At 36.1% G+C, this 19083-nt stretch overlaps 1 protein-coding gene across 1 annotated transcript; it reads left to right on the top strand.

The window, feature by feature from the left end:
* Positions 1–2397: 2397 nt before the first annotated feature.
* On the top strand, positions 2398–14550 carry LOC123545736 (snaclec 3-like). The gene is made up of 5 exons (XM_045332043.2): positions 2398–2548; positions 11804–11892; positions 12064–12154; positions 12314–12542; positions 14104–14550. Exons 1-5 carry the CDS (start codon positions 2458–2460, stop codon positions 14267–14269), a joined length of 666 nt encoding a protein of 221 aa, XP_045187978.2. The 5' UTR covers positions 2398–2457; the 3' UTR covers positions 14270–14550.
* The last annotated feature ends 4533 nt before the right edge of the window (positions 14551–19083 follow it).

Genomic DNA, 19083 nt, shown 5'->3' on the forward strand with positions numbered 1-19083 from the left:
ACATTTTAGTTTAGATGCATATGTACATACTTATAGAGTCTGCACCATTTGGAACACGCCAGTGGTGCCTTGGTGAGTTTAACTGTACTACCTGTTCATAAAGTCAAGCAAATGCATAACTATAGATATATTCATAATAATTTGGCATTATTCATTGAAAGGATATGTTGAAGGATATTGAAGGGATTTGGCATTGTAATATATCATAAAATTTCTATCTCAAACAAAACAGATAAAACGTTCAAGCGCCATCAAATGGTACATCAATATATATGTATCATAAACTACTTTGAATGGTTTAGAACTGTATATGCACATTTCTGTTTGTTTAATCAAATAGGGTTTTGTCCTATAAAAAGAGGTCGTAAATACTTAGCTGAACTGTGACAGAAAATGCAATTTGCATTTAAACATCATAAATCCTTTCAAATGTTTAAAAATACCGTAATTTTTGTACAATGATCTTTTTCACTTGACTTTTAAAAGAAAGCGACAATTTCATTATATGTTCGACGCTCCATTTCTTGTTATTCTGATAGGATAAACTGTATATGTCAGGCAGCCATTCTGATATAAATTAATATTACTTTGTAACTACATTCAAAATCCTTTGAATAAAAATTGAGAGTAACATGTTTAGTTTTAAAAGAAATAAAAGCAGCATTTAAATGCATTTTGAAAATGGCGCCATCTTGATTAAAACAAGAGAAGTAGCTCATATTGGTAACGTAGTTTTCAATTGAAATTATTCTTAAAACATCAGATGACTTCTATTACAGCAATAATTACTTAGATCTTATCCATAGGTATGTTTGCAAACTTATTTCTGGTGGCCAGTTTGAAAATGACAGGACAGTATCTTTATTAGATTTATCTGAATAACCAAACTTCAATCCCTTGAAAACTCCTTTGATTTGTTCTATAATACTGAATATTTGAACAGCAGTAGCTCATCAATATTTGTACGTGTAACCGATTTCAAGTGGTCATTTTGGGAGTAGTAAAATCCTCTGTAACATGTTTAGATCAATATCAGGTGATTTCTGTTACAGATTTGACTTTTGAAGAGCTATACCTCTTCCATGTGTACATGTTTGATAGAATTTAAGGCAGTTATTTGGAAATTCAGAAAATGGTGGCCATCTTAATTAATTTGAATAGTCTGTGCAACTAAAAAAAAAACAATTTTGTTGGTAGTTTAACAAACTTAATTTTGGGTGATTTAATTACTACGTACATAATGACTTCTAAAAAGACCTAAGCTAGCATAGAAGAGAATTAAAGCCATCAAAATATGAAAACTTTGATGGCATTAACTTATATGTATAATAATTTCGGATTAATTTGAAGTAGCTGTCATCTTGAATAAAGACTTATATTGCTGGATCTGCTTCCCTTTTGATGTTCCCCAAAGGGAAATTCCTTGTGGTCGTATCGTCTTTTGCAATACTTTCATCATTTCTACTGCACCAGCAAAGAATATGTTTGTCAGTAGGCAAATCGCCCAGAAATGAATCACGAGCCATAGGTTGGCCAATTGACATTAAGCTGCAAAGGTATCTGATCTTTTAGTTAATTCTTCATTCATTTTGTTTTCTTTCTTGTAAACATGAGGGTTCTGTTCCTTTATAAAGGATAAGAAGTACTTAAGAATTCCCGCGCGTAAGTATATGTTCTAATTTGGTGGGTGGGGTACATCAAGCCCTAGTTTTTAAAAATTTTATTCTGTATATAATACATAGCGTAGCATTATTTGACAACCAAAGTAAATTATTGATTTTAGGCATTAAAAGATAAGATTTATTATAAGAAATGTCACATAAATTTCTTTTTCACCATCCAAATCAGCGTTAACCCTATGCATTGCTAAATTGTTGTCATTAGACACCAATGTTTTTTTTAATCGTCATTAAATTTTACCGACATGTTGCTCAGACCGACATCCACCCTTAAAAGTTTTCTGAATGATAGTATAACATCATGGTATAGCTCAACCTTTCCCTAATTTCTTGGTTACAACTTTCAAATGTTTTGGCCTTGGCCCACGGACCAAAAGGTATTTAATTATGTTACACAACAATAAAGCAAGATCATCTGATATTTATAAGCCTAACTATATTAAATTTAAATGTTAATAGTGTGCTACCGTAACTAAACAATTTTGAAATTCAAAAGAAAACAGACTTTTGCTCTTATTATTCTTGAACCAGTATAATAAGTTTTACTTCAATTTAGAAATGCTGGCATTTTTTTCCATTTTTTCCTCAATACCAAGATTAGAGAATACCAAATTGATTCATTTTATGTGTTTAACCTACGGGAACTTCTATCAAGTTGCCGTATTAATAAATTCCAGACGAATATTAAATTAAATGGGATATGTTTTTGAGTTTACCATTACATTTTATTTTAGAGACAAAAATTAAACAAGTCGAAGTTTACAGGCAGCTTCCTTCAATGAATATATTTAGCGTTAAAACTAAAAGGAACATGTCGTTAAAATATGTGTTGTTTAAATGCATCACTTTCGGATATTTCATTACATTTGGTGTGTATTTATCTCTTCTTTATTTCTATAACATAATAACATTGTACCTGCATCAGTGTCAGCTCTTACTATCTGATAAGACATTGATTATAAGAAATTAAGTAAATTTAATCATGTTGTAGGTTAATGGCAAGAAAAGTTTTAAGAATGTGATTCACCTCTTGTATTGTGTATTTCCATATTTATTGTACTTTTATCTCACCTCAGTATTTTGCTCAGGTGAGTTGTTGTGTTCACACTGTGTCCGTCGACCATCGTCTTCCGTCCGCCGTTCGTCGGCGTCGACATTTCACATAAACATCTTCTCCTTTGTAACTCTTGGTCAGAATTTCACTAAACTTTGTCTGCAGCGACGTGGCATGGACCTCTCTCAATTTTATTTAAATGGTTCCACTTGAATGAATTAAGAGGCCGCAAATGCTAAAAATATAAAAACTTTTAAGACTTTTTCTCATGAGGCACTCGATATATCTTCACCAAACTTAGTTTACAGATTGACCTGTCTCGGGTTTATTCAAATTGCTTCGCGAAACTGCACTTTATGGCCACAAGAGCTTAAAGACTTTTTCTCAAGAACCGCTTGATTGTTGTTCACTAAGATTGACCAGAAGCATGCTTTACCCGTTTTAGTACTCAAGTCCTATACCGTAACATAACTACCGACCGTGAAACTCGTATTCTTGCATAAAAACTTTGTTTCAGGCCGATACAAATAAAACATGCCCGTAACGACGTGAAACGACACCGATCGGCTAAAGTCAGCTTAATTGTCGTGTATTTTCGATATTTTCAGCATTTTGTTGTGTTTTATGCAAGAATATCGATGACACACGTTTCTTAACAACCTCTGCAGAATCCCTCGGGCTATGTTGGTGCACTCGCACTACCGGCTCGTGTGCCAACCAATCCCTCGGGATTCTGCAGATGTTGCTACAAGAAAACACGTACGTTAACACGTAGCGCTTCCGAGTTGACGATGACGTGATTGAAAACATTGGGGTGTTGATGTCATATAAACTACAAATATTGAATTGAATAAAGGGTATTTATTATTAAAAATTGACTAAAATCAGCGACAATTTTCTGTATCCGGGTGACCAGAAACCGCCACCCAGCGTCCAGGATGATCGCAGTCTGCCCTGGTATACATTCAGTGACTCCATCGGTCCGAAATATCTAAATATTAATTAGCCTTGTAGCGTAACAACACTTCGCCAAAATATTTTGACTGATATAGCCTATTTTTGATATGAATTAAACTCGATAACGATCTTAATAAATTGCGCTAAACAATAAAGAAGTTGGGCAACTTTGAAGAAATGGTGGTTAACGAGTTTGTAATCGACTTTTACATTCATTAATATTTCATTTTTGCAAATACGTTTTTATATGAATTACAATACGAACTCCACGTGCCCATCGGACAAAGAATGTCATGTTTCGGGTATCACAAAACAAACCACCATATTAGATCAGATGTAATGATAAATGTATATCAAAATATTTGCATACAAATTGCAAAAATGAAATATTTGCCATTATATCCAATATTGCTATGCCTGATGTTAACAGAATGTTTCATAGAAAACAAACAAGATCAGCAGCAAAGCAGTATGTCTTTATTTCACACCCCATAAATGCAGCGTTTTCTACCACATGATTACTAAATATAATTCAGTATTGGACAACTGTTTTTGATATTTTCAGGATATATACGGTTCCTTGAGTCTAAAAAGGCTATATTTTTCCATAGTGTACTTGTGTCCCAAAAATCCGTATTGTTTTACGAATTTTACCGGACAATTTAAAAGAGTCATTCGGAATTACTGTCCTTGTATGTAGTATTTCGTTGCCAGACAGCAGTAAAATTTAAAAAAACAATTCCAAGCGAAACATATAAATGTGAGAACTAATGCTGCGTTTACACTCACGATGTCCACGATGTCCACGATTTAAAAAAAAGCGCGGAGCTCCACAATTTATTGCATGAATTTTGTATTACTACGCTTTCCTACGCTCTCAGTACGTTTTGTTACTACCTGTAGCGTTTTGTTACGAACCCAACACGATTCTGGTCAAGATCTGCCACGATTTTCATCACGTTCTCTCAAGTTCTCTTACAATTACCACGATATGCTATCACGTTTCACGTTCTTTATAGATCCCTCACTTTATCAAGTTCTGTTAAGATCTCTTACGATTTATGGCAAGATTGTCACGTTTTGATTTGTTTGTTTGTTTTGGGTTTGACGCCGTTTTTCAACAGTATTTCAGTCATGTAACGGCGGGCAGTTAACCTAACCAGTGTTCCTGGATTCTGTACCAGTACAAACCTGTTCTCCGCAAGTAACTACCAACTTCCCCACATGAATCAGAGGTGGAGGAATAATGATTTCAGACACAATGTCGTTGATCAAATAGTCACGGAGAACATACGCCCCGCCCGAGGATCGAACTCACGACCCCGCGATCGTAGACCAACGCTCTACCTACTGAGCTAAGCGGGCGGGTCAGTGTCACGTTTTGAGCACGATTGGAGTATAAATAGGAGCCATGGGTCATCCTCTCATTCTCTCCAGAGATTCCAAAGAGGAACGAGCTATGCATCCATATATTGGCAATTTTCATGTATGCCTGCAAAGTTACATGTCGGCAGCAGCAACAAGGGACGGAACGGGGCAGGATAGAAGAGAGAGGAAGGAGAAGAGGAAATAAAAAGCCTAGGACCTGCTGGGTGAGACCATGGATAAGTGTAAACCGAAGTCAACAATTGGGACAATACTCTCAACTTCTCAACAGAGAACACAGGCGTGAAGATGTTGGCTCCTACGTCAACTATGTAAGGATGCCTCAAGATCTAATTGATGAGATCCTGGAAAGAATAGCTCCAAGCATAGAGAGGCAAAGTACTAGACGAGAACCTCTATCACCTACATTGAAGCTGGCCCTCGCCCTCAGACATCTGGCCATGGTGGGGTAGGTGCTCTTTCCGCTGGATCCATGGGGACTTCTGCTGGAGCTTCTCCAGCGGCTGGCAGTGGTGGGGCAGGTGAGACAACTTTGTCATTCCTGGCAGAACATTTCCGTTCTCTTTTGGCTGTCATCTTTGTAGAGTGTCGAGAACGCCACGAATCTTCCAGAGCGTGGAGCCAAAATGTGGAAACAGCGCCGGAACTTATCGGAACGTCACAGAGTGTGGGAGCCAGTCGGGATAGTCGTAACGTGATGGAATTAATGGTACTACTTAATATAAATTATCTTGATGAATTGTAGTAGAGAGTGATAGAGCGTGAGAGAAACGTAGAATCGTAGTGGAACATAGGGAATCGTGTTTCCAAGTTCACCAAGATCCCCTACGATGGAGCATCAAGGTCTGATGCGCTACGTTAAGGTCTATTTAGCTGTACTACGCTCTACTACGATTTCCACGTTCTATCACGCTCTCTCAATATTTAACGATAAATCGGGATAATCGTGGAAACATTTTAGACAGTCAAAAATTTTGTCACGATCCTTATTATGCTTTAAACATGGCCAGTGATGTTAGAAATCAACTTACTGATGCTTTAAAATCAAAACCCCCTTATTTGTTTTCATTTTTTGACATCATAACAATATTTTCCGAAAAGTCTCTCTTAATACAAAAAAACATCCGACCTACCTACCGTAATTTTTTCAGCATGTTACCGGAAACAAAGAAGTTTTTTTTAGGCCTTAGTGTAAACGCAGCATTAATTACTTATTTCCTTAGTTTCTTATGTTTAAATTTCTTCGGATCGCGGTTTCATGAAAAATTGTTTCTCAAAATTGTTTGTGATGTGAGTAAAAATGTTGAAAAAAATGTGACTGAAATAGTTATAGAAGATAATGTACAATCATAAGGAAGTATTCAATTATATTTCTGGTAAAATGCATGTAAAAACCATGTTACGACAGAAAAACAGGAAGTTATCACTTTAGTTGAAAATGTTTTGTAAATTTTCAACTTGTCAATTTAAAAATAGTTGAATATTGTTTTCCATCATTATTTTTTATTATGTTGTGGAATGAAGAGGAAGGTTTACAGTGATGACTTACAGTACCGAACTTCACTGGACTGGTACACAACAGTGATTAACATAATCTGGACTCGTTCATATATGGATGATTATTCTATATCTATTTTATTTATCCAATCGTGAACGTTTATTTGAACACGTGACCGTACAATATATTACCTTATTGGACGCACGTGCGTACAAAATAAACTGTATTTTTTCCGTATTTGGACGGTTCAACAGTCCCATGTTAAACATACGATAAAGCCCAAAAAATGTTCCGAATGTAAACCGGATGTAGTAGGCGCTCTATGTAGAGAGTTGATTATGCATCTTGAAATCAGGATTATATATCAAGAAAGGCAGAAATACAATATTTGGATCATTTCTAATTTAAACTAAAATAAAATATATATAGAATAAAAAGATTATTTAGCATTGCACTGTACAATACGAGATATATTTGGACTCGTACCCAGCTGGGAAAACCATATTGGACTCGCCTAGCGGCTCGTCTAAATATTATTATTATACCAGATCTGTTGAGCGCCCTTTTCATATGAAATATACGTTCAAGGGCGCTTTACAATTAAACAATTGACATATCCCAGATATGTAGGAAAATCGCAAAACATGACATATGCAATCATAAAACTGTAACTGAAACTGAATAATTTGATTAAACGTCTATTTTTATAAATTATACATTCAATGGCGTTGTACATAATAATAATAATAATAGTTATCATAACAACATCAACAATGACAATGATAATAATTACAGCCTTATTGTAAAAAATGACCACACCCCTCCCCTTGAGGTCATTTTACCCCTATTGCCAATACCAGTGCTCAAAGCATCTGGTACGCCCGGACGAGCTACATATAGAGGTTCAAACCCCCGGTTAATGGTGCAATCATATACTGTATTAGAAAGAAATACACACTTCAAGTGAAACTCAAGTCTTGCAAAATATACACATACAATGTCATAACCCTTAAAATGTGACATGATGAAATAAAGGATGAATTGCCAACTTAGTTAATTACATGATGAATTGTACAGTAAAGAGATCTTCGCCAGCGACGAATGACTTGCCGTAGTTGTGTATCACAAAAATAACAATAGCATATTTATTATGGGTAGAAACAGTCACAGTTGGTATCTATGTGTTGTAGAAAATTTTGAAAAGGTGTGTTTTGAGAGCTCGTTTGAATGAATTTAGTGATGAATCTTTTCTGAGATTGTCAGGGAGAGAATTCTATAGTTTTGCGGCGGCAACTCTGAAACTTCTATCACCGCAGGAAACCAGTCGACATTTTTGTGGCACAAGGGTTGTTGCTGAACTTGCTGATCTCAGATTTCTAGTTGGCACGTAAACCTCCAGTAAGTCTCTCATATACACCAGCGACTGTCCATGCAAGGCCTTGAATGTTTGAATGAGAATTTTGTATTTGATTCTATCTTGTATTTGAAGCCAATGAAGATCTTTAAGGATTGGTGTTATATGTTCAATACGGGTTGTTTTCGTAATAAGACGTGCAGCTGTGTTTTGAACATTTTATTGCAGTTTGCTCGTTGTTGATTTTGGCACGCCATACAAAAGAGTATTGCAGTAATCTAATCGTGAAGTCACAAGCGAGTTTATAAAGGTTTTGGTGGCATCAATTGTCAAATATGGTCGAATGTGACCAATTTGTCGTATTTGGCCATAGCATATTCGAGTCACGGAATTAACATGATGGTCCATGTACATGTTCGAATCAAGCGTAGCACCAAGGTTTCGAACAGTTTTTGATGGTCTTATGCACGAATCGCCAACTTTCAGTTTTAGATTTTCAACTTGTTTGGAGTGTTTTTGACTCGAAAAAGAATTACTTCAGTTTTGTCTGCATTCAATTTTAACATGTTTGAATTCATCCATGAGATGATTTCTTTTAGGCATTGTTCAACTCGCGTGACTGTAGCTGCCTTTGGTGCTTGGTCAACTTGTTTAAACGATAAATAGAGTTGGGAGTCATCTGCATACAACTGGTGGTTTAGACCGTGGTTTCTACAGATGACCAGACTGGCTTTGTGTACATCGTGTAGAATTTTGGGCCTAGAACAGATCCTTGAGGAACACTGAATTTCATAAGGACTTGTTCAGAGGGTTTGCCATCGATGCATACTGTTTGGTAGTGGTCTGTTAGATATGATACCACCCATTGATGAGGTTTATCGGCGAATCCAAAGTTAAATTCGAGTCTATGAAGAAGGGTGTTATGGTCAATGGTGTCGAATGCATCCGACAGGTCCAACATCACATAAACTGTGACGTCACCTTTGTCTAAGTGTTCGAGAATGTCGGTCTGAACTTTAAACAATGCGGTTTCAGTTGAATGACATTTTCTGTATGCTGACTTTCATGTAATTGATTGTTTGTCAAATGTTCCTCGGTGTTCTTCTGTTTACCACTTTTTCGAGGATTTTTGAGAGGTATGGCAGATTGGAAACAGGACTGTAATTCTTGAGTTTGTTTTGGTCAAGACTTGGCTTTTTTAACAATGGTCTTATTCGTGATGTTTTAAATGATTTTGGCACGATTGCACTTTGTAGAGAGATGTTAACAATTTTCGTCAATATTGGGAGAAGTTCGTTTATACACGATTTTAAGAGCCATGTAAGAAGAGGGTCTAATTCACATGACTTATTAGCTGACTGTTGAACAAGCTTTTTCACCTCCTTCTCTGTTGCTAGACTGAAACTAGCCAAACGCACAGTATCACATAGTTCTATACGTCCGTCTTCTGAAGTTACTGATTCACTCTGATCCTGGGATGCAATATTAGTTCTGATTGTTTCTACTTTATCTATGAAGAAATCGCTAAACTCCTGTGCTAGTACTTCTGGGTTCTTGTCTGATGGAAGTGCAACTTCGCTTGGACCGTTCAATAAATGTTTCGTTATTTTGAACTTCTTTGGTCTCGTTCACTTGATTCTACTTTCTCTGAGTAATAATCAATTCTTGCCTTTTTAACATTTTGTTAACGATTGCGCATTGGCTCCTATACATTAAGTGGTCAACGGTGAGTCCTGAAGTCTGCCATTTACGTTCTAGTTTACGCTTCAAATGTTTGGCATCGTGGAGCTCCTCCGAGAACCAGGGACAAGATGGTCTTAATGTGATGGTTTTGAACACAAAGGCTCATTATTGTCAATTAAAGCTGAAAGTTCACTATTGTATGATGAGACAAGAGTTTCTGCATCCGATGTACTCTGTGACAAATTCAAAAGATCGGATGATAGAATATCAGCTTTGAAAGAATCAAAGTCAATCGAACGGAGTTTCCTGTATGTCACAGTTTTCTTTACCGGAGGGGGTTTCGCGGCAAGTGCATTAAGTATTACCGCGAAATGGTCCTTGGCTATTTTTCCAGAGCTATCTGATAATCCAGGATCAGTCACTACTACTGCCGATACTGTGTTATCTACGTCTCTGGTGATGACCACGTCTAGGGTATGACCGTGGACGTGGGTGGGCCCTTTCACATGTTGATACATGCCACAAGATTGTAACACACTGTTAAATCTGATGGTTTTCTAAATATGGTTTTCTCAGCTGGGTACTCGTCCAAATATATCTCCGTATTGTACTGCATTGTGCTCATCCAATATGATTCAGTACAGAGATGTACATATTCATACTTTACCCAATACTGATACCTATAATATTAATACATCTGAAAAAAAAAACGCGGTATCTCGAACTCCTAGGGATCGTACCTTTTTCTTCGAGGTAACCAAAATTCAACTTATAAAGATATTCTATGCACGAGACTTGAAAATGTCTTCGAAATAGCCGGAATTTTGAGATATCGAGTTTGAGATATCGGGTTTTAACTGTATTTCGTATCTCATTTACTCAACTTCTCTTAACGTGACGAATAAATTTGCCGTTACATATAGAGATGTTCAGATTTCCTGGAAGCACAGAGCAACCCAAACACAACCAGAGTGACAAGCATCGTGAAGTAGTCCCGCAATAAAAAGAAACTGTAGTGGAAAATATAGGGCGAATTGATTCAAAAATCCAACAACAAGTACATCTTAATTATGAACATTATGCAAAATACAAAAATAGGTAAGGGGTAGAGAAACGGGATGGGGTGTTAGGGGAAGTGGAAAAAGCAAGGATGAATATTCAACAGGAAATGCCACGCTGCAACAACGCAGTTTCTCTATACAACAAACCGCAGCAGTGTAAACACGGATGTGCACCACACACACACACGCACGCACGCATGCACACACGCACAAAGCAAATGAACAGAGAAGCAGGAAAAAGAACGCAGTGGGGCACGCCCAGGGACGGCCGGTGGCCAAATAAATTTTCGATTTAAAAGCAGTGTCAGTTGAAAAGTAATCCACTAGGAACACCGAGACTACTCAACTCTTTAGCCGTATTTATACCCACTCACCACTCCACCCTCTCCCCAAACATTGAACTTATTTCAGGAAAGAATATGCATTACCTCTCAGATAAATTTTTCGCAGTTTCACTTTGACCTGAGACAGAGATAAGGCAAAGACCCATAAAGCTATTTACATATCAGGAAAAGGAGTAGAAACGCTACTGTATCTGACAGGTTAAGAAATAATATATCCCAAACAGTGATTTGTCGTTGAATAAAACCATTGTTTGGAGTTCAAATGCCAAGGACTTTTATTGCGATCACATCCCGAGTGATATAATGGTAACTATTTCAGATATACTAGTTCGAGTCTAATACGTTTTCAAGGGTTATTATGCATATCCTTGAATTTCTTTTTGTCCAATAGGAAAACAAACCGGATTGATATTTCAATTCGTTCACATGTGCGCGTACTTTTAGCTAGTCTGGTTCCCGTCGTACTATGTATTTTAGTACGTCCCAATCGACAGCGAAGGGGCAGGTAATCCAGACTAACTTTTAGCAAGTCCCTATAGATACAAAAGAATGAGCGGTTTCTAAAATCGGTTGTCTTGAAACAGTGTAAGCTTGTTTTATATCATGCTCATCTAGATATCCCCAGCCTCCCTATTGACATTGACGTAAAGACAATTAAATTAGATTATTTGTTTCTAATATCCTATCATGTTTGACGACACGATTCCGGTTCTGGTACTGTTTTGCTGTTTTGCTTTTTTTGCTGTTATGTTTTAATTTTCATAGTACACGTTTTCTCTATTTATAGGTGCCAAATGTTGTCCTGCCGGATACTGCTGGCAGTCTGGTGGATGCTACCTTGTTGTTGGTCTCAATGTGTCCTGGATTGATGCTAGGGTTCACTTATACTTCTCGTTTTGAAAATTTTTTTCATGGTGAAAAACCATTCCGCTTCCAATATTGTTAATACACAGTAAAGTTTTGTAAAACATTCTTGCGTCCATAACATATACAAATATTAAAGCCGTTCTTGCAATTTAGATAATGTACATGTCAGTTTCTTTGCAGAACTATTGTAAAGTATTAGGCGGAAACCTGCTTTCAGTAGAGTCGTCTACAACACAGCGTGCCACAGAAATAGCTGTTAATCAATTCAGCGGTATGATACAACTGTAATACATATAATCACCCAATTGTAATTTCTATAAATGTTTATTTATTTTCTCTAATATTACCACCAGTTCTGAATTGCCCAGCATTGTAGAAATGCAGTTAAGTGACGTCATCGATAAATGATACCGCTTCGAATTTGTTGTAGGTACAATATTTCCAGGAAAGTTCTGGTTAGACTTCAACGACCTCTTGAACCCAAAGGACTGGAAAAAAATGCGAGATCATCATGCCCTAGTGTACGAAAACTTGCATCCAGCACTAGAATCAACTGAAGTTGAACAAGCAGTTCACAACTGTGTATACATGGATCAGGACTACCGTTGGTTACCAGAGCATTGCGGCAAAAAGATGAACTTTGTCTGTTATGCATCAGGGTAGGATCAACAAATACATACAAATGATTAAAACATAAGAATTACGAAAACTCCAAGAAAATCAGGTTTTCCAAACAGTTTAGCTATTCTGTAACATAGTTAAAGGATGATTAAAGCAGGTTTTACGATAAATGTTATGCATCATGAGTACAATGATAGCGAAAGTCCATAACAGCATGCAAGGAAGCTTAAATAAAGTAATGCATTTACATGCAAAGAAGGATAAACAAAGCGATTAAATAACATTGAAACATATATAAACAAAGTAGCATAACCCTAACCTTGGTCTTACTATAAGCTACCTATAGGCCAAGTTTTATTTCAATATATCTAAACCCAAACTAAAGGTCTTTAACGGTACCGATTTCAGAAAAAATAATCTATTATAACTGTGACATTGACCCTGACCTTGACCCTATGGCATGTAAATGGTACTTTTTTATTACCAAAAAAGAAAAAGGTTAAGGTCGGACCGGAATAAGAACCAATACTCCGTCGCACTCCAAAATTACAACTGTAATATTACAAAAGGTACAATGACCAAAAGTTCACAGCGTAGCGGTGGAATTTTCAAAGTATGCACATTCAATTAGCACACTCTCCATGAACTTGACCCCATATGCAGTCCCAGCCTTGTTGGTTCTATAAGCTGCTTATTGGCCAATTTTAATTTCACTCCATCAATCGATACTGAAGTTGTGCGGATTGTTTTCTATCTTTAATAACAATGACATTGACCTTGACTCCACTAACCTAAAATTCAACCTCCATCGTGGTCTCACGATAAGCTACCTTCAGGTCAAGTTTCATTTTAATATCCCAACCCAACCTAAAGTTATTGAACGGAAACCAAATCTTGACCCTGCCCATAAATCCATCCATCTGCCCAACGACATCGCCAATATTCAACTTTGAAAATTATTTTCTACACTTTCTTAAAACAAGAGCTTTTACGGGTCTGTCTGAATCACGGGGTTACCAACATTTGTACCTTTATCGGTCTGGATCTATCCTTTGTTCTTCGTGTTATTCCCCAATCCCAATTAACGTATTTATATTGAGTTTACCTTGTGTTTTACCGATAATTATAGAAAGTACTCCCTTATTGTCCTTCTTATATGCCAAATACGTCCAGGCATTCAACTGTTTAAGAATACATATAATATTCATCTATCAGTTATATATCCAGAATTGGTTTTCCCTCATAAACCAGATAATGAATATGCCAGTAACTAAGCTGGAAACCAGTACTTACATTTGCGCATTTAATAAGTAAGACAATAGAATCATAGCGCGAATCTGAATTATATGTTTTAAGTTTAATAATTCTGGTACTGACATCCTATTAGAATCATAAACATTACTTTCATGCAATGTCAAAACGTAAATCTGTTTGGCTTAAACATATTTTATTTCCCAATATGTACATTTTAAATAATTAGTTACATACAGAAATTTTGGATTGGACTGGAAGCCAGTAGGCTTATTGAAGTCATTTCCATATATAAATTTATACAGAATCCTGGCGATATTTAATTTATGAAAAGGAAATGTGTTTCAGGTCTATATCAACAGGCAACGTTCAGTCCGCCAGTATTCAGAGAAGCTGTGATCACTCTGAAGAAGACAGTGTACCTGACGACACGAATACTCCTAAAGACCGCGTTGTGGAAACTGAGATAGAGGAAGATTTCTTTGATCCTTTCGGTTGGTTTGAGGAATACTAGTAACGCATTTATTTTCAAAACAATTCTTACAGCTATCGTGCGAAATTTATTCATACTTGAATATTTTGTAGCTACTCGTAGATGCAAGTTCTCAAATCAGGGTCAAATAACTTTGCAGATTCAGAATGAAAAAAACAGTGATATTGCTTTAGAGGAAACTAAGTTAAAACGTGAATGAATATGTTAAAACTTGTTCATCTTATCTATATATGTATCAATTAACGATGTGGTAATATGCTTTCAATGAAAATAAAGGAATAGTGCTATTGTAATAAAATAGATCAGGGCCGCCTGTGTTTCGTCACTAAGTGCAGTAGGGAACCGATGTAATATCAAATCTATTTGTCGATTATTATGAGTGTCTTTGTTGTGTGCATTAAATTTTGAATTTTAGTACTAAAGCACTGAAAACATATTGATGAAAATGGTTCATCTAAAATAATGCAGCAACAAATCAGCTTGAATAATACTGTTGTAATAAAAATAGATAAGGGCCGTCTATGATTCTTCACTAAGTGCAACATATATAAAACAATGTGAACCAATGTAATATCAAATTTAATTGCGGACATGTATGAGTGTCTGTGTTGTGTGTATTTGGATTTTAATACTAAAGCACTGATAACATATAAATTAAAAGGTTTCATCTCAACGACTCAACAACAAAGTTTTGATATGATACAATGATAAGGGTAAAGAAATAAAGTTTTTGCGACATATCAAAGCGCTCAATCATGCCTGGCATAAGAAACTTTATTGTATTAGTATTAAATGTTATCCAATGCAAAGATTTTCATCAGTTACATCGTGTCGTCCTTTCGATTAGGTGGATAGAAAGAACTATCATAAACCTATGGGGATCTATCTTTTACCCCTACGTATTCTCATCGGCATCAATGTTGTATTTATTGTGTTGGGTTTAACGCCGCACCGACGCAATTATAGGTCATATGGCGACTTCCCAGCTTTGGTGGTGGAGGAAGACCTCAGGTGCTCCTCCGTACATTATTTCATCACGAGCGGGCACCTGGGTAGAACCACCGACCTTCCGTAAGTCAACTGGATAGCTTCCTCACATGAAGAATTCAACACCCCGAGTGAGGCTCGAACCCACATCGATGAGGGGCAAGTAACTTGAAGCCAGCGACCTTAACCACTCGGCCACGGAGGCTCCCTGGATCAAGGTTGTAAGAAATCAACTCAAGCCTTTACCTACTACATACTTGACTATCCCCTTGATCTAGAAATTATAATGGATAGTGACCTTTAAAATAATGGCTTAATTGGTTAGACATTGCGCGTCGATTTCAGTTCAAACAGAACTGAATCTTTTTTCTTATTACAAGAAAAGATTTATCAAATATATCAACACTCCGACTTTATTATGAACAACTATAACTGGAACCCCTATATACAAGAAGAAAACCTGTGTTTATATCATCTGTTTCATAAATGCTTTCACTAAATTCTAAACTGCATGAACACCGTATTGCTTCACTGATTAGACTGGATACTTATAATTCACTGTTGTACACGAGTAAGATTTGATTCTTACTTTCTGTCAGGTACACATGAATGAATGAATGAATGAATGAATTACTTAATTAAAAAATAAGCTCCTCATCAGCAATTTGCATGAGTCGACTTTGTCAAAATCTACTTCAACCACTCTATATTATCATCTCAGAACGAGACATTTTACACACTGGCCTCTGGATCTCTTAAGTATATGCAAATCGTAGTGTACATGTGCCCTTACGGAAAATATAATAGCCAAATGTTAACTGTTCCCGCGAATATAAAGTAAATACAAGGTAAATTATTTGTTAACAAGTATCTTGATTAAAATTTTGTTCGCTGAATGTTCACATATATAGTGTTCACTTTTCACACGCAAATTGAGATTTGCCGTAAACAATCCAATTGTGAATGCAAAGTTAACTGTTTATATTATAACTTTCATTAATATGCATGACCTGACACAGTTCTATAAATAGCGCACATAAAAACTTCATTTAGTTCCATTTTTATATCGATAAACATTGCAGATTTCGTTCAATAACATAACAACTATCAAAAAGGTAGAGGAGATCCGATCTGGCAAAAATCCGCTCGAGCCGAATACAGCATCCCAGATCGAGCTACTGTTATAATAACCCTATTGTATTACTTTTATACAGTCGTGGTTTTGGTTACCACTGAAAGAGCTAAGCTCTGTAAAGAATATGGAAACTTCAAATAATTACCCCTTGTCTAACAGAATGATAGACATTCCTTAATATCAAATAACTCTGCTCTGCTATCTTCATACGTAGACAGCTAAAGTTCTATCTAATGTAATTTGACGGTATGCAAAATTTACAAATCATAATTGTAGTCGTTTTTGTCATCATACTTTCTGATTTTTTCATGACAACTTATATATCGTCCAAATATATTTTTAGAGTTTTTCATTTATTTCTATCAATACGAAGCCAATCCTTGCAGTTCAGTCGGTAGTTTTGTTAAGGAATAGACATGGCTACATATACAACTTCTGGTCTGAAAACGATTTGAATATTTTTAGAAATTCCATAACTATTCTTGTCTGAAAAAAATCTAAAAAAAAATCCAAAGTTTTACGCAAATATCTTTACGCTAAAGGTTTGCTTGGTTCCGTCCATCATTTCGTCCTTTCGCAAATCCTTGTCTGGGCTGTAACTTCTACATCAGTGGACCGATTTTCGGCTCAAAATCTGTCGATTAGGCTATATACTAGTATAAATATTTTGTGTCCGGATTGGTAATTTCAACATGCATGGATCAATTGTTAAATGTCTTCACGTTATTCCATAGATATAAAAAGCAACATTTCTTGTCCGAAAGATGACTTAGTTATTCCTTAAAGGATTTTGAAATATGTAACACAAATGTTTTCCAAAGCAAGACGATGTTACCAGGCTCTCTTGAATAAACGTAAAGGTCGCACTTTGGGCTCTCGCCTGTTATGAATGGCTATATCAGCAATGATTCGTGCCCGGAGCAAAACTTTATTACACAATAAAGTAAGACTTATGATGGTGAGTGGTGCTTTTTGGATATACAAATCTATAGGACAGTGTTGTACAGCAGAATCCTCTCATGACGAAGCTTTTAATCGGTTGGGGACTTTGTATTACATGGCAATTCAGCTTACTTTATGGTGGCCTTTCCTTTGGAACTCTTGTACTTGCTTTCTTTTTAGTCAAAATGTGAAGGATTAAGTAGCTGTTTAGTAATCTTGCTAAGCATTAATATTAAGAGTTTAATAACTTGGTTCACTTAACAAATGAATCAGTTCAATGCTGTACTATTTATGAATCATATCTTAAATACTACTAAATTGCCACTAATCTTGTTTCGGGATATTGTATATATACAGTTTCCATTTGATTTAAAAACTGATGTAGGCCTACATTTGCTACTATTGTTCAGTAGCGTTTGAAGGGTAACTTTTTCATATTTCATAAAGATTCTACACGTTGTTTTTTTCTTACTTCTTTTTTAAATAAATACCAATTCATTATATGATAATACTTAGCAAAGCCACAAATATACGTGTACAACAGAAATAACAAACAAAACGTTGCGAACAGAGAGTCTAATACGACCTCGGAAACGGTAACTAACATTCTCCTATTTCAAGGAGTGCCCGGTCTATATGAAACATTGTTATGTTATATGAAAAGTTACAGACAAGACAACAAAAGTGACCAAACAGATTTTACAGACCGGAAAGGCAAAGTCGATGTTGATTTGTGACCTCAAATTATGACGTCTGAGTTTGGAATCTGTCTTTTGTGCATTGTTGACGCGTCATCATTTGTGCCAAGTCATATTGATATTTCTTGATATATTGGCCTTTGACCTCCAAGTGCGACGTTGCCCTATGAGATACAGAACCGGATTTGCCCATGACGAGTCGTCTCATTATAGGAAAGAAATTGTACGAAGTGATATTAAAGTACCTGATGGATGAAAGTGTTATGGATTGCCCAGAATAAAAAAAAAACGTTGACCTCCAAGTGTTACCCTGACCTTTGAGCTAAGATTGTGATTATTGCGCATGCCATGTCTTCTCATAATAGAGAACATTTTTGTCAAGTAATATTAAAATCACTTAATTGAATGACAGATGTTTGGACTGGACATTAAAAAATCCTATTGATTTTTTACCTCAAAGTGTGGCATCGACCTTAGAAAAAAACGTCAGGGAGTTGCTCATTCCAAGTAATATTTAAATCCCTTTATGTGTGACAAAGTTATGGACAGGAAAGTGCAGACGGAGGGAAGGACGTACGGACTGATGGCTTGAAAAGCGCATTCCTATCGTACCCGAACTAGTTCGCAACCAGTAGGGGACTGATAATTCTCTACAGAGCTAAGCTCTTTCACTAGTAACAAAACCACGACTGTTTAAAAGTAATGCAATAGGGTTATTATAACAATAGCTCGATATGGGAAGCTGTATTCGTTTCGAGTGGATTTTTGCCTGATCGGATCTCCTCTACCTTTTTGTTTGTTGAAACCTGCAATGTTTATCGATATGAAAATGGAACTAAATGAAGTTTTTGCATGCGCTATTTATAGAACTCCCGCAGATCATGCATATTAATGAAAGTAGTACAATACGGACGATAGCTTACAATACGGAATTTAAAAGGTACATTACGGATTTTTTTCTGCCTGTTCATATTTTATTGTGAAATACAAGCGGATTTTTTTAAAGAATTTATTTAAGAAATGAAATGATTTTTCCGGTGTTCATGCGAAATGAACGACAGAATAGGATCGGC

Source organism: Mercenaria mercenaria, chromosome 1, assembly GCF_021730395.1.
Source record: "Mercenaria mercenaria strain notata chromosome 1, MADL_Memer_1, whole genome shotgun sequence".
Classification (NCBI taxonomy): Eukaryota; Metazoa; Mollusca; class Bivalvia; order Venerida; family Veneridae; genus Mercenaria; species Mercenaria mercenaria.

Excerpts from the sequence above, each read along its gene's own strand:
- LOC123545736 (XM_045332043.2), top strand. The coding sequence starts at position 2,458 with ATGAATATATTTAGCGTTAAAACTAAAAGGAACATGTCGTTAAAATAT. Across the intron at positions 2,549-11,803 it reads CGGATATTTCATTACATTTG|GTGCCAAATGTTGTCCTGCC; the intron begins GTGTGTATTTAT and ends CTCTATTTATAG. Across the intron at positions 12,543-14,103 it reads TTTGTCTGTTATGCATCAGG|GTCTATATCAACAGGCAACG; the intron begins GTAGGATCAACA and ends AATGTGTTTCAG.